The sequence below is a fragment of the Falco cherrug genome, chromosome 9 (assembly GCF_023634085.1).
Source record: "Falco cherrug isolate bFalChe1 chromosome 9, bFalChe1.pri, whole genome shotgun sequence".
NCBI classification, from domain to species: Eukaryota; Metazoa; Chordata; class Aves; order Falconiformes; family Falconidae; genus Falco; species Falco cherrug.
In genome coordinates, this window is record NC_073705.1 from 25,333,393 (window position 1) to 25,349,821 (window position 16,429).

A 16,429-nucleotide genomic window follows, 5' to 3' on the forward strand; every position below is an offset into this window, starting at 1 on the left:
AAAGAATGGCAAAGCTGACTCAGAGAATGTTTAAGTGGCAGTTTCTATAGATGCAAGTAAAGAAAACCAACTATTACATTTATGAGATACAATTTGCTTATGTAGATAGATACCAATTGATTTTGAGTAAAGTTTTTAATTTATGTAATTTTAATATTTTTTTAAGTGTAGATGAAAGAAACTAATGGATTTTCTAATGGGCTGACAAAAATTAAGAGTTCCTCTGATAGTTACAAAATACTTTTGTTTGCTTTGCTTTGCTTTTGCTGTCCTGATTTTCACAGCAACTTCTTGAAAGGTGCTGCTGTGATTACAGGTAAGGCCAATGCCTCACCTGGGGTCAGGAGTGCTCTCCTTGCTGATCAACAGGGATGGGGCATCTGGCCACTAGTGTCTCAATCGCAAAGTTGTGCTAGGACTTCAATTTCTGTTTTCATAGAACATTGCTAGGAAGAATAAAATAATCACTGCAGCAGAAAAAACAAGTAGGCAACCTCGCCTGGCAGTGTTTTGCTAACATAGCTAGTGTGGTGAATTAATTCCTAAAGTGCCCTAAATCTGTGCAGTGATTTTTTTTTTTTCCTGATTGTGATTAGTACTTTTTCCTGATCATGATTAGTGTTTGTCCTGGAGAATGACATCTGTTAGTTTCTCTAATCATAGCCTTATGCCAGAAATGGCAGAGGATATACTTCCCATGTAAAGAAAGATTCCCGACTCTAACGGTAAACAAAGAAAGAGTAGCAGCAGGATAAAAACAGATTTGTGAGTAGTTAGTAAATGGGATGGCTTCATTTCACTAAGCTTCATTACTGGTTAATTGCTTTGCAGTTGCTGAGTCCTGGACAGTTGCGAATATATTCCCCATATCGTAAACATTTCACAAATCAACATTCAGACCAGATGGAAATGGATAAAGAACAGTCATTTTGTGTGTTTCTCAAAAAAAAGAGTAGAAATATGAAAGTATGGGAGAACATTATTAATTTTTTTAATTAATTGCCATGGCAGGTTGTGGATGCTGAAGATGTACTTGGACTACCAAGGCTCCTGGACAAATTCTTAAAACTTTTTCTAGGCTTCTGTTATTAGTCACTGTTGCAGAGGGGTTACAGGCCTGGGTCTTTCAGTGAGATATGTTACTACCATGTTCTTGTGGTTCATTAGTTACAGGATGCATCATCCTTCCAAAGCAGAAACTATCCCTAATGTCTAAGCTGCTCAGTAATGAACTGGGATACTCCATAGTAAATCTGGAAGACAAACAAGTCATAGATTATGTGGATGCTCTTTGTATAAACCACTGTTTTGTCCTTGGTGGATTTATTTGTCAAGAGAAGGACACATTCCTCAATGAATTAGAGACAAGAAAACCAAAAAAGATACATTTGCAGTGAGTACAGTGATTTTTCCTCTGACTCCTCTTGTGATCAGATAAGGTTTTTGAAAGATATGGCTGCAAACTTAGACAAGAAAGCAGTGGGTATTGGGGTTTGGTATGTCATCCAAAGTAACACTCTGCAACAAAGTGTCCTGAAGACAGCCCTACTCTGCTTTAGGAAGGGATTTGAAACTCTCCTGCGTATTTTTGCAGAGGCTGACCAGCCTCCAGTAACTAACAACCTTCCATCTCCACCAATTAAGCCAAGAAATATCTCTGGGAAAGACTGAATGCATTTCCCTTGAGAAGGTATTAGCATGGAGCTCAAGCTAAACAGAAAAGACTGAAGTATTTAATGGGACAGGGTCTCCCTGGCTCATAACTTTTGCTATGTGTTAGCATTTGCAATTCTCTTTCACCACTGAGACAGATTAATTTTGTCAGAGGTTTCCCTTACAAGATGTCTCCTCCATTCTTGTGTTCTGTGACTTTTCTTGCTTCCTCTTTAGAAACAGCTGCCGTTCCCTGAGAAGAATCCTACTCTAGGTGTCTAAAACTGTCAAAATCAAAGTGTCTGGGAGTGTAAGAGCTGGGAGTTGCTATGTTCTTCTCTCCAGGCACAGCATGACTTTGTTGTTGTATATTAAAAACAACAGCTGTTGTTGGAGGTGAGGGTTCTGGAAATGAAAAGCATAATGTCCTAATTACCTATGGCAGGGAAAACATCTGTGCGGGAAAACTAATGAAATTAATTCTAGAGCTTAGCAACAGAATACATTAATTGACATTAATTAATGCTAAATTACAAAGCTCTGCCAATGGAATCACATAAAATGTCCATGAGAATCAAATGCCAAAATTAAATCCTTGAGTTAATGTGAGCACAGAAAGACTTCCCTTAGGAAAAAAGCAGGATCCACACGCTGCAAGAAGCCTGCTTTTCCTTCTTTCCGTCTCCCATAGCAGAGGGAGTTTTTCTTGGTGTGCACATCTCAGGGCTTGGGTGGTTGGGAGATTAGCTTAAGCAATTTCAGTGCTCTGCCCTTTAGTAGTTATTACTGGCATTTTAGAATTGAAGCCGTGGAGAATTGCACTGTAAAAGTTCACAGGAATTGCCTTAGTAAATCTTCATCAATGGTACAATCACTGCTGCACAGACTTGTGTGATCAGAGCAGAAATAGACATACTCCCCATTCCTCCATCAAAACAGGATCAAAAATACTTTGGTTGCCTCTAACAGATTTCAGTCTGGCCTGCTCTTTAAAATTTCTGAGGAAGGAGATTCCTTAATCTTCTTTGCTGGCTGGTCCAAGGAGCACCCATCTTGTTACCTCCTTGTGCTCCCAGGAGAGATAACCCATTTGCATGGGAAGTAAGGCAGCATTGCAGTCTCCTCTTAGTGTTTCCCAGATGACCAGTGTGCCTGTGGAAGTAAAAAGTAACAATGGTGGTGGTGGAAAAAGAAGAAAACAAGGTAGGAGTCAGAGGTCTGATCCTATATAGCTCTGTGCTGGGTGATTCAATCCCATATGTGGAAAGCCACCTAGTCTTGTCAGCAGCTCAGACAGGGGGCGGTGGGGTCAGCCGTTTCAACTAATGCTGCTTTGTTTAAGATCGGGATTGCCAGGCATTTCACTCAGGAACCTTCTTGAGAGAATGAGAGACCCCACCTGGAGTGCTGTGTTTAGTTCTGGAGTCCTCAGCACAGGAAAGGCATTGACCTGCTGAAGCAGGTTCAGAGGAGGGACACAAGAACAATAAGGATGGAACACCTCTCTTACGAGGAAAGGCTGAGAGAGTTGGAGTGGTTCAGCCTGGAGAAGGCTCCGGGAGCACCTTCTTGCAGCCTTCCAGTACTTAAAGGGGGTCTAGGAGAAAGATGGGGACAAGCTTTCTAGCAGGGCCTGTCGCGATAGGACAAAGGGTAATGGTTTTGCCCTAAAAGAGGGCAGATTTAGACTAGACAGGATGAGGAATTTTTTTAGAATGAGGTTGGTGAAACAGGTTGCCCAGAGAGGTGGAAGATGCCCCATCCCTGGAAACATTCAAGGTCAGCTTAGACAGGGCTCTAAGCAACGTGATCTAGTTGAAGATGCCCCTGCTCATTGCAGGGGGGGTTGGAGTAGATGACCTTCAAAGGCCCCTTCAAACACAAACCATGCTATGATTCTGTGGGGGCAGGTGTGGGAGGTTACCCTTCATGATATCATGGGTTGAATTAAACAGGAGGAGTGGGAACTGGTTGTGTTGCAGGTGCAGAGATGCATGCCTGTGCTCCGTCTTATGACAGAGAGGGGACATGCTGCAGCATATAGTGCTATTGGGTGGTGGAAGAGGCTCTGGCCTACTTGTCCCCCTTGTTCCTGGGGCCAGAGGGGCAGAGGGCTGAGCTGCTCTGAAAGGCAACTTTCCTGAGCTTACTGGAACGAGCAGGCTGGGAGTAACGTAGTTCCCTGCCCTCTCGTGGCTGACGCGGAAAAAATCATGTCCCTCTAAAGGGAAATACATTTTGATCATGCTGTCCAGGCTATGTTAATTAATGTTTTGCAGTGAGCTGCAAAACCATAAAATGTTATAAACTGCAGTGACTGATAATACTTAGCACTTATATATTCCAAGAACTCTGCAAATGCTGGGGTAAAATCATCCCTCATCAAACTTTCCTAAAGGTTCGTTACCCTCCATGTCTGTTTCAAGCAGAAGTCAACAGCCCTTAGAAGCAAGGAAAAAAATGTCAAATGATAGATTTTAATTAAAACCAAGATGAAATATGAGGTGGTAAAAATCCAGCCATTTCTATTTCAGTGTAAAATGCTACTTCTCTGATCAGAAGGTGGTAATTATATCAAACAAGGGGCTGTGCTTCTTGAACAAGAAAAAAGATTAGAAGTCGTTCTCACTTTAAATGCCATGTAGTGTTTCTGTCATATGAGTGCTAATACTAAAATGCCAAAATCCTTCTTCCTGTAAATCAGCTTTGTCATTAAACAAAGTGCAATTTCTTAATTGATCTTGAAAGAGCCCAAACTGAATAGTGAGAATCTGGTTCTGTATTTTAGGGTAAATTTACCACCATAAAGGAATTGAAATTGTTTTTCTTCAGGTGATGGATTATGAGATGAGTACCCTGCAGTGCTTCAGAATAGTAGAGGAGGACAAGCCATGCTGTGACAGTGGATGAGATGGCTTTAGGACTGCATTTAGGCCATTTGAAACATATGACTGACTGAAACTGCTAAGACCTCTGGTTTCAAGAGAGTGTAGAATGATTGCCCAAGTCTGCCAGAGTGCATCTACCTACACTGTCAACAGAGAAGTAGGTAAAATCCCTGAACAGGAGGTGGTCTGAATTACTTTGCAAGGTGATCTGAATTATTCTGCAGAGTGTAACTACTGTAGGAAACAGAGATGTGCTGTGGAAGGGGCTCTCAGTGGTAACGCTATGGGCCAAGTATTGTCTGAAGGTATGCTCATACATCTGTATGGTATCAACCTTGGCCATGTTCTAAATTAATTTAGCATGTGACCATCGACAAGCTGTCATGCTCTGCAGCAAATCCCACACCATGGGGATGACGGGGAAACTGTAGAGGCTCAGCACAGAGTATGTGTCCTGCAGCACAGACACAACTCTTCAGAACCCATAGTTACTCTGAAGGTCAGAGGACTTGAGCTGTTTATTGCCTCTGTAAAGGGTCCTTCACAGGTCTCTTGTTCCCTCACTCAGCTCCTTGCTTTGAGCCTAAGCCTGGGTGGCATCCAAGTAAACACAGAAGGGCAGGTAACACTGCTGAATCATATATCCTTGACTAGGTTTCTGTCAGACCTGAGCCACAAGCAATACATTGTGCCACCTTCAAATGCTGCCTCTGGTCTACTTCCAGCATAGAATTGCAAGAGTGGTGTGGAGTAACCAGATCAGTTACACTGGGCTCTCTCTTGGTATGAAGGAGCAATGTATAGGTCTGATGTATGGTGGAATAAAAGAAATAATGGGAGGCTGAGGCAGGTGAAGAAGGAAGGAACTTAAAGGAAGAAAGTGTTCAAGAGTGGATTTACAAGGGGTGAAAGGGAAAGAAGTGTTTTGTTGCACTGAATGGATCGTATCATTTCATGTCACATGAGGCTGGGAAGCAGAAATGTTACCTCAGCAAACAGGTTCATGACAGTAGGAAGAATCTCTGAGCTCAGGATCTCAAGTATCATGGTTTTGTTCTTTTCCTTGCAGATGCCCAATACATCACCTGCAAGATGCAGAACTGCAGTGAAGCCACTCGCAGCAAACCCTTTCCAGGCTATATTGACCATAACTCCTTGATTGTCCAGGATGATTATGTCTTTGTTCAGGTGCAGAACACCCTCTTCTCTTACTTATTCTATTATTCTATGTTACACTATTTTATCTTCCAGTTCTTTGCATGTGTGTGCATGTGTGTTAGCTCTCAACTAATCGGATAATACTGCATCCAAATAATAAAGACACTGAGTGGATTGTGGCTGTTCATTACAATGCTAATAATGTTCCTTTTACCTCTAGTATTTTGTCGCTGAAGGGTAACGGAGTTCCTGGCTGGAACCTCCACCATATGTAAGTGGAGTGCTCTGTGCCACTCCCTGCAATCTCATCGGCACTCTAGGTTGCTGCTTTAACCCCCCAGTTTGAAGTGATCTGTCAATCATCTGCTATTAAAAGGGAGTAGACGACAGCTTTTTTGAGCATAAGAGGGAAATAGAAAAGGAAGGAGGGAGTCAGAGAAAGAACCGAAGAAGTAGTAATCAGGCTTTATTGTTATGCCTCAGTTGTGTTTATAGTGAAAAGGCTGAAGATGAGATGTACTCAGCCAAGCTGTGTTCCAGGTGAGAGCTGGTGAATAGATCTGAACTACTGTGAGTGGGTTTCACTAAGCTGCTGCCAGTGTCCATTTAATTACAGCTGAAGAGAACAAAAATAACAACAGAATAGCAGGGAACATGGAGATGAACTGCAAATCATTAGGAGTAAACTGGTTTTCCAGACAGTTTATATTCTGCCATGCTTGGGGGTGGAGGGAAGAGAAAGGACAGATATTTTAAATTGAGTTGATTGCTAATTGCCTTCAGTTAATGAACTCAGTCATAAGCACCAGTCTAAATCATCCACAAATAAATCTGGGACATACGTTCCAGAACAGCTTTTGTGCCTAGTGTGTCTGAGGCATAAATGGAATAAATGTTTATGTGGTAAGGAAAACAGGGGCATGCTTCACTGTTCAGCCATGGTCTCTCGTTTCACAATGACTGTATTTGTGGCTCGAGTGACACAGGAGCTGGGAAATTTTTCTTCATATGTGAATTGATTCATTACTTCATCACTGATGCCTTGGTTTTGTAGTCTTCAAGACTGCTAGTCTTCTATGTTCTGACCTGATGCTATTACACACTTTAGAAAGGCCAACCCCTTTACCTTATCTGAAGTTAATGCTGGGGAGGTTGACAACCTTTCTGGATAGCCCCTCTATTTTGATATGTTTCTCTTTCTGTCTATAAACTGTTGTATAGTGCTCCCAGTGCTGTCAGATTTTGGCTTTGTTCCACCTGTATGCTAGTTGCACTGTAAGGAGGAGCATGTGAGGAGAGGCAGCCTGTTAAAATGTTCCCCTTAATGCCCGATGGGACTTTCCACAACTTTATATTCATGTTCATAATACAGTTTGAGAAGGTATCATATAATATTTGGATTTTGGAAGCTCCCATTTTAATCCTTAAACTTTGTAGGATTCTTAAACAGAAATAAATATAAAAAGTCAAAGAGCTATTACTTGCCAATCATTAATAATTGATGCTTACAGGTATGAAATAATAATATTATAATCCCTGGAAACAACCTTTGCTTTGTTCAAGGTAGTGAGTGAATTCACTGTTGGCTGTTAATTCAAAATGGGATTCTTGAAGTGGTTACATACGTATCTGGCTGGCAACAAACAACTAAATAACATGCCGTTGCAGATGCTGGACCGTGCCTGCCTTATCCCGGGCACTGTTCTTCAGAGGATGAAGGGCCCTATACCAGACTGTGAAGGCTTGAAAGAATAGATGAACACCCTGAGCACCCTCACCTAGCCTTCCCTACCTTCCTCAGTCTCTGTCTAGCTTTCTGCAACTAAGGCATTTGGAATGAGGATTTGTAGGCTCAAAAGCACAAGGATATAGGGAATGCAGGATTATTTCTCCCACTACATCGTGTTTTATTTACAAACTCACACTTTCTCATAAACCATGCTTTTGGCTTTCCTTCTCCTAATTTTGCCCAATTCCTTTAAAAAATTTGTTGCAGAGCTTTAGAAAAAGATACAGTTCTGATTTTACTTAATCTGGTATGAATCTATCCTCTGTGTATCTTGCATTTGAAGCTACTGCAGTGCATTTTAAAACACTTAGTACTGAAGAAAAGTCTTGATAAGCCCAGATATCAGGCAATTAAAGCAAAGTTCTGCATGGAGGATCCCTTGGAATATTTATTCTTCAGTATCTTTCATCCAAGGATTTAAAAGTACTTTACAAACATTGATTATATGTTCAGCAGCACTGGAAGCCAGATAACATTGACAGCTTTTTTTTTCTGTCCATTTTTCCCCCTTAATAGGTGGTAGGAAATTAAACCTCACATTGCTGTAACACAGAATTTTCAAGTCTTGCCATCAGTATTTGGGCACAGAAATAAATGGCCAGATTCACAGAAATGCCAAATCAGCTGAGCTTTTCCTGCCTTCAATATCTGTCAATGCTTAGCTGATCTCGTAACAAATACATATGATGGCTTGTACAGGACCACATAGGAACCAAACTGGAGGCAGAAAAAGAAATCAAGCACCATGTCTGCCAGTCTGCTGATCTAACCAACAGCCTACACAGCAGCTCTGCAGACAGCAAAGAGGAGTGTTTTGTGGTAAGGCAGAGAAGAGCTGTGGTATCAGCAGATGGCATAATGGCCCAAGTGAAGCCAGGACTTCCTTCCTCCAGACTTTCACCTGAAATTCTGGCCTTTGTCCCTCTTTGCAGAAAATGAGATTGCTCTTGCTTTCTTTTTCAGCCACTGTCAGTTAGATCAATGTTTATTCATCAGCTGTTACTACAGCTGCAGTTTTAAGCCATTGCCACCAACACCATGGTATTTCTCTTGACAGCATTTGCTTGATGTTTTTCCCTGATAATAAAAAAAATATTTTACAAAATCCCGATGATAACTTTCCTGCTTCTCTCGTAGTTGACATCAGGAGGAAGACCACATTACTACGTTTCTTATAGGAGGAATGCATTCACACAGATGAAGCTGCCAAAGTACTCCTTGCCCAAGGTAGGTTGCTGTTGCTGGAATGCCCATATAAACTTACAGATACTCTGATTGCACAGAAATTCCTGAATCCAATACAAGTAACAGTAACTGGAAGATGACATACAATGCGTGAAAACTCATTTACCAGAACATCTGCAAGCAAGAAAGGGCTGAAAACAAGCTCAGCACTTTGGCTAGTCAAGGACATCAGCATGAAATGTAGACTGATACCACAGCCCATGTCAATTACCATTTCTTTATGGTTAGTTAATTAAGTTTTGGAGTAGACTATCTTTTCTCTTTTTTTGGTCTTAAAATTCCCTTCTCCTGTCCCTGTCCTATGTGGGTTGCTTTTTGTGCTTTGCCTCATTAGCAGATTTTAATGGGAACCAAGCAAAGAGATGTCTTTGTGTGTCTGCTCCATATCTTCCCTAATTAAGAACAATGGTGAATTAGCAGTGGAGCTTGAAAGGCTATTGCTGCCTTCTAGAGCTGAATTTTTTAAAAGACCTGTATAAAATGTTAGCTCCATTTTGAGGAAATCGCCATTTTGCAGCTGGGCTCCTAACAGCTTCTTAACAAAGAGAGGATTTTTACTTTTTTTTTTTTTTTGAGGTCTTTTCATTCTTGATATAGTCTAGTTTAAATGAAATTTAAGCTCAAAGGTAGCAAATGATCTTGTGGTTTCTATGTGAGGTCTAACATCTGGAGACAAATTAATTCCCAGAAATTAAGCAAGGAATGTCAAAAGGAGAAAAAGAAAGTGCAAGGTCAGCCAGTTCCTAGAAGTTGAAAGCACGACAGATTTTGTAGGTGGAAATATTCAGAGGGATAATTCGGCTAATATTACAACTGCCTGTCTTTGGTTCCTCAATCCAATTGACCTGTTTGTAGTGGACTGACTGGGTGACCTTCATATAACCAGACTGCAGCTCAAACCCAGGCCTTCAATGACATACCTGACCTACTGTGCTGTTGTACCCTTTGCTCCTGTTTAGATCACCTGAAAACCCAGCTTACAGGACATTCAAGGACCCTACCAGAAGCCATGATATCTTCTTGGCTCTGACACAGGGGATCTGTGGTCTGCCCCGAAATCTTCAGTCATGTTTAAAGATAGGTTGGTTGGAAACTTCCTTTCCTAGCAGGAAGGAATTACTCTGTCAGTTCAGATAAAATTTAAACAGGTGTTAATTTGAAGTAGCCCTTAGGAAAAGAGTTGTGTTTTTAGCATGGTTATTGTAACACCCCAATCAAATTTGTCATTTACAGCTGATTCAGATTATCTGTAGAGAGACGGCTTGCTTTGCACTGGTTGTCTCCTTTAGCCCACATATTTTTCCAGCTGTCCACTTTTTCAAAGAGATCTCTGGAGAGCCAGGGAAAATGTACTACTATTAAATTGCACTGTGTTCTCGGAGAACAGGAATTGGAGCAATACATTCATGTTATTTGACCGAAATAAAAAGGCAGATATTTAAGGAGATAAGATGCTTTGTCACAATCTTGGAATATTTTTAAAGACTGAAGAGCTACATTTGGCTTGGAAGGAGCTACAGTGGAGCTGTGGCTGTCTTGGAGGCTGCTATCAAAGCAAGATAGCTGCTTTTATTAAAAATGCACAAAAAGTTATACTATTCAAGGAATTGAAACAAACAGCTTCTTTTAAGCCTAAATTCTCTTTTATCTCCTTCAGCTAAGAAAGAGGGGCCAAACATGGTAAACAGTACTAAGTGACTTCTGGAACTGAAGATGGAAATATCAATGTCTTTGCATGTCGCTCTTCCTGAACTGGAGGGGTGTGACTGCAGGCAGCTTTGGCAAGCGATACAGCTGCTCAGGCAGGAATGGCCTCTAGCAAATCAAAACTGAAATAGTCTTCTTGTTGGCATTGATAGCCTGGTAGCCAGTTTGATTAAAAGCCTAAATTAACTTGAAACTCTCTCCCATATAAGATGCCTGCATATGTCCATACAGGTTGTGTTAAACCTGTAAACAGTCTTTATTGAAACCTGTTAATTTCTGCAGTGATGGTGATCTGTGGGTTGGCACTGCCTATTCTGTATCACAACACCACAAGGTGGGCTCTGTCACAGACTCTAATTTCACTCATGATAATCACCTTAAAGGTGCACACAGGGTACATTCACTCCATTTTAAACCAATGTACTGAGCAGACATCTGTGAATACTGAAGCAAGACAAGTGATTTATCTTTTCGAAAGACCTGTCCTTAACTGGTGCTGGGCTGAATACTGATGGCATGGGTGCATGTTGTACCTCTGCTTTAAATTCAACACTTTCTTTCAACCTCAGGATGTACATCCTGACAGAAGAAGCAATAACCACACAAAAAAAAATCCTTAAATACAGACCTTAAAAAGTCCCAGTAATTGACAGCATAAAACAGGCATTACACTGCCTGCTGTTTAACTTGCTAGTAAGAAAAGTTCCCTGACCAAGTGCAAAAAGGGCAATTGAAGCATGTTTAGTAATTCAGAAAGCCTTGGCCTTTAGTCATTTGAGTAGATACCTGATCAAACCCATGCACAGCATCATGCTCTTACTTTTGTCTTTGGAAAGCCAAGAGGGACAGATAATAGAACAGCATATTAATGTACTTCCACTGTGTGCTGGAGCAGAGAGAGGAAATCTCAGGCTCTGAGTAGGCAGATGCATGGGGAGCCCCTGAAGATGACAAGAGTTTGAGAAGGGTGCCTTGCTTCTCTTTCCTGTCCTTTTCCCTTTCTGTAGAGAGGTAGAATGAATGTTGTAGTGGAAGATGCAGTGAAGCTCTTGCTCTGTATCAAGATGAAGCCTGTCTTTTTGTATTATTCCTCCCCCCCAAAAAAACAAATCCCACCCTGAAAAAAACCAAATTGAAGCAAATATGATACAATGACTAATTTTAATTTCCCCGGTGTGAAAACCAAAAAAATCCTGATGTGGGTGAAAGACCTCTTTGATGTACATATACTAATCCATTTCTATCAAAGCTTTGCCATGTTACTGCATCTATTGGACAAGACCATATTAAGAGGAAAAGTTAATTGACCCCCAAAGGCAAACATTTGAAACACTGTCTTTTTTGACTCTCTGCACTATATATATTATGACAATTCTGTCTCAGCCTCTGCTTCTCCAGCCCTTACTGGGATCTTCTTTAGACTTGCATCTTATGGCACGGTCTGATCAAATTCAGGAAGCATCTAGTGAATAGATTAACTTGTTTGCTTCTTAAGCATTTATGAAATTGCCTTTAGTTTTCCTTTGTGTTGGTCAAAATATCTTTTTACCTCTCCCCTAGTTATTGCAAAACTATTGATTAAAATGTAAAGTTAATGAAACTGTACATCCACCAGACAAAGCATGTTTTACTCTGTAATCTCTCCCTAGGTTTGAATAGAGTGGTCTGCCCCTGTGTGTATGCGTGTTTGCAAAAGTTTAAACTTGAGATTAGAGCTATGCTAGCCAATGTTGCCTGAAGCACATTGGGAACACCTGCTCATGTAGGTCTACCAGCAGACTGACTAGGCTGACAGTCTGAAATACGGAGTCTGAAAAACAGCTGCAGCAGTAACTTCTACTAGCACAGCTGGAGCTGAGAGAAGATATCTATTCACAACCACAATTAATAGAAGGCAGCGGGCCTTATGTTGCCTTTCCTGTTACCTCAGGACTTAAGCCAATCTCTTCCTCCCCAAAACCAGCCCATCTTCTGGGATTAGTTTTTCACCAGCTCAAAGCAGCAAGTAAATCAAATGAATATTCATCCACTCCATACTCACATCTGAATCTGGACAAACAAACAACTGTTCTGAATCTTAACTTGGTGGTGAATCCGCTTTCAAATTTATAGATCAGATTTCCTCAGTATATTATTTTTCATCTTTACTTTACAAGGCTCCATCTGGAGGTATTAATTCACGCTACAAAACCACGACAAAGTGAATTGTCAAACGCTATTAGTAACAGAAGAAAGAAGTAACATCAGCTTCCAAAGAGTATATTTTCTAATGAAGTTCCCAGTTTTGCATATAGAAAGCCCTGGCTGAGATTCATGGGAGCAGAATAACTTTGGGATATCTGCCCAGAACAGACAGAACAGCTGAATCTTCTGGGAATCACCTGGTGCTAAGAAATCTGCATTTCTTTTCCTACCTCCACAGATTTTTATGGCACCAAAGAACTCAGGGTGCCTGGGCTGGGCACATAGAACCTGGGATTTTCATTATAACAGTTTCTCTCTTGGTGGCTTTTTCCACAGGGTAATAATTTCTCCAGGCATTGAAAGAGGGAATCAGGTTTAATAGTTTCTGGTTGTTGTTTGTGGTTTTTTGTTGGGGTTTTTTTTGTTGTTGTTTTTTTTTTTTTTAATTATGCTATTTTTTCATTGCTTCCTGCCTGTTGTAATACACAGAACAAAGTAAACCAGAACCTCGCTTATAACACTAGTGATCTAACTACAATTCTGCTCTTTACCTCTTGTAAGGATTAGGGTTGTCTTTCTGTTATATTTTGGGGTGGCGGGAGTGTTTAGCACAGTAGTCCAGGGCCTTGGCTTCTAGTTGACACTGTCATTGGAAATAATAAACTGCAGCAGCAGCACTGACTGCAGACATTAAGCCGTTAGATCCTCCCTGTATCAGTCCCCAAGCATACTTGGTTTCTGAATGCTAGGCAAGAAACAGATGTTTCACATGCTGCTTTTTTCTTCTTAAAAAAAAACCAAAAACAAAACCACACCACACCACCACCACATTTTTAATATCTGTGATTCCACAATTACAAGTGGAATCACTCAGGTGCCAAAAAAAGCTAACACATAACCACCACCCTCCTCCCCCAAACAAAGTACTCATTAAAATGAAAGTGTTGGTGGAGGGGGGAAGTGCTGCTGTGTAACACTGTACTGCCAATGTAAATGTTCAATTAACACCTCATCAGTTAATTACTGCTTTGAAAATTCGCAGAAGAAAGCTGGTGTAAAATATTCCTGGATGGAATTACCCGCTTACAAGAGTGTCTACAGTTGTCTACAGTTTCCAATTAAACTCCAGCCTAAATATATCTCTTGTATCCCCACAATTACTTTGGTGCCCTTGAAAATGACAGAGCAGAGCTCCCTCTAGTAACCTTCATCTCTTTTCTTTCCCCAGGACATGCATGTTATCAGCACAGATGAGAATCAGGTGTTTGCAGCTGTTCAAGAGTGGAACCAGAACGACACATACAATCTGTATATCTCCGACACCCGAGGGGTGTACTTCACCCTGGCCTTGGAAAATGTCAAGAGTAGTCAAGGGCTGGAGGGGAATGTGATGATTGACCTCTATGAGGTATGTCATAACTCCAAACACTTTATTCCTATCTCAGGAGCTCATATGATGCCAGTACCCTTTCCTTGTTGCGCATCAGTCCCGTAATACGCATGTGAACAACAGAGCCAAAAAGTGACTGAACACATAGCTTTGTCCTCCTTTTGCTTAAGGGCCTCAATGGAGCCAGCTGAGTTTCAAGGCCAGGTTTTACACAGGTGTTGAATTCAGGCCCAGCCTAATACTATGAACAGATTCACTGCTGTACCCTCGTGTAGGTTCTCAGGTGAGGAAGCGCTCAGGCCTCTTTCATGCATAGGCAGATAGGTATCGGAAGAGGTCATGGAAGAGTACATTCAGTCCCTAAGAGGAACTCTAGCCTTCTCAGCCAAAATCCTGTTGACCCACATTTGTCCAGCCTATGGCTCTGAAAGCTCCCAATACTTTGAATAGCATCATTCTCCAATTTGTGTTGCATTTCTGACAGCCTCTAATCTCTTGTTTTAGAGGTAAGGGGAGACAGCAGTTTTCAGCTCTGTCACCCTCCTCAACTTGGACTATTCTGGGAAACAAAGTGATTTTAGAAACGCCCTCTAGGGCTATTCCATGAGCATGGAAACTCTCCTACCTCATGTTGATGTCCCTTTTACCTCTGAGCCTTTTTCTGACAAGTGCATTCTGCCTAAGCTCCCCTGTAAACCGTCCAATTTACATTGTCTTCTATAACGACTGATCCTAAGAATAGGGCTTTTAATGTGCCCTCACACATCTTTTATTCTGCTGCCTGTTTTAGTTCTGGAGACAGCACTCAGCTAAGTAGAAATTCAGTTCTCAGCTGCTGGTTTGAGGGTCAGCTTCTCTTTTCAGGCCTCCTCCAGGGGGTTTTCTGACCATTTAGAATAAAGACCATGAACTAGATCTGAGTTTCTGTGCAAATAAGATGCTTCCCATATCTCCCCATCACTGCCTGAATATTAGCTCTGCTGTATAGTTTGCCTTCAGCTGCCCTTTACTTGGATACCACCTTGAATTGTCCAGAGAGTGCAAGTGTTGTATGTAGATGCAGATGAACTGTAGGAGGATGGGCACTGGCATTTCAGTCATTTGGAGACTTTTACTATTAATCTCTCTGCAGCGCTGGCAGCCCATGGAAAAACTGTTGCCTCTTATTACTGTCAGCTCGAGAAGCAGTTTTACTGCATTATGTAAAGGTGTCCTACATCCCAGGGGGAAAGAAAAGCCTTTGTTTTGTTTTATTAGGCTGACACCATACAGTAACCTGGATTGAAATTGATGGAATCAGACTTGTAGCGTCATATCTGCTGATTATCTAGATAGAAAGAATATTGGCTGACACTGAACCTGGCACAAACCTTCCTTTCAATTTGATGTTCTAGCTGGAAGGGAACAGAAAGCCAGCCAGCATGATTCTCTGAGTAGGGTTGTTGCAAATGATGAATGCTCTAGGGGTAAATGAAGACAAGAGAAGAAAAAAAATCCATAGATAAATTAAAATGAAGTGAAGAGATTGCAAATTGAGTCCTGTGGTGACAGTGATATATTTGGAAAAGCAAGATTATTTGAGAAGATGCCAGAGGAAGCCCTGTTTAATGTGCGTGTGTCTGTGTGCATGTCTGTTAGGTGTTACAAGTTCTTCTAGTTGCATTGTAGTCAATGTGTTTGTGTCTGTAGATTCCTAAACTGATTCTACATCAAGGGTAAAACTGCTCAATGCTTCTCAATCAGGAATTGTGTTGGGCATAAAGAGAAAACAGAAATTCTTTCATGGTGCCTCATCACGTTTTCCCTTCTCTTCTGTAAGTCACCAGGAGACTTTCACTGAGACCTTGCTACTCCAGTGTGTGGGCTCTTCTGCTGCTGGAACTTGTAGAAGATGAGGCCCCTCCTAGAGGGATGCTATTCCCCCTTCTGCATGTTGGATAGAGCAGGGTAAAAGAATAGCCCTTCTCTCTACCACCTTCCAGTGCCACTTCATCAGTAGCACACTGGACTCAGCATTCAGTGGGTCTTCAGTCATAAAAGGGCTGTCCCAGACAGCCTGACCATCTCCTAGAGCAAGGGAACAGCAAAAATCACTGGCCATTGGGTCTGAGTGTCCTTTCTAATTCCTGCACCTCTCCACTGATATGGTATGGCTCTGCTTGGCTCTGTAGTTGGACTGGTCTGCAACAAGACAATCCTGCCTGTGGGAATCCATGCCTGAAGAGATAACAGACTTGAGGACATGTGTCTATAGCTATGGTATATATGCCTGTTACTCTGGGACTTACTTTTTTTTAGCAGGATGGTTGTTGGATGGGAAGTATGTTTGATGTATGAAGCTGGTGATGGGGAGTGAAGAATGTGTTTTGAGTTGTGTGTTCGAGTCTCTGGTATGGATCTTTCTAAAACTGTAGA

The 16,429-nt window shown here is 41.4% G+C and overlaps 1 protein-coding gene across 4 annotated transcripts in view; it reads left to right on the top strand.

Annotated features, from left to right (window-relative positions):
• Positions 1 to 16,429, top strand: part of SORCS1 (sortilin related VPS10 domain containing receptor 1) — a 304,532-nt gene that overhangs the window by 219,387 nt on the left and 68,716 nt on the right. For all 4 annotated transcript variants that reach the window (XM_055721229.1, XM_055721230.1, XM_055721231.1 and 1 more), the window contains exons 7-9: positions 5,611 to 5,729; positions 8,626 to 8,715; positions 13,853 to 14,032. In XM_055721229.1, coding sequence (XP_055577204.1) covers positions 5,611 to 5,729; positions 8,626 to 8,715; positions 13,853 to 14,032 — 389 coding nt within the window. The remainder of the gene's footprint in view (positions 1 to 5,610; positions 5,730 to 8,625; positions 8,716 to 13,852; positions 14,033 to 16,429) is intronic.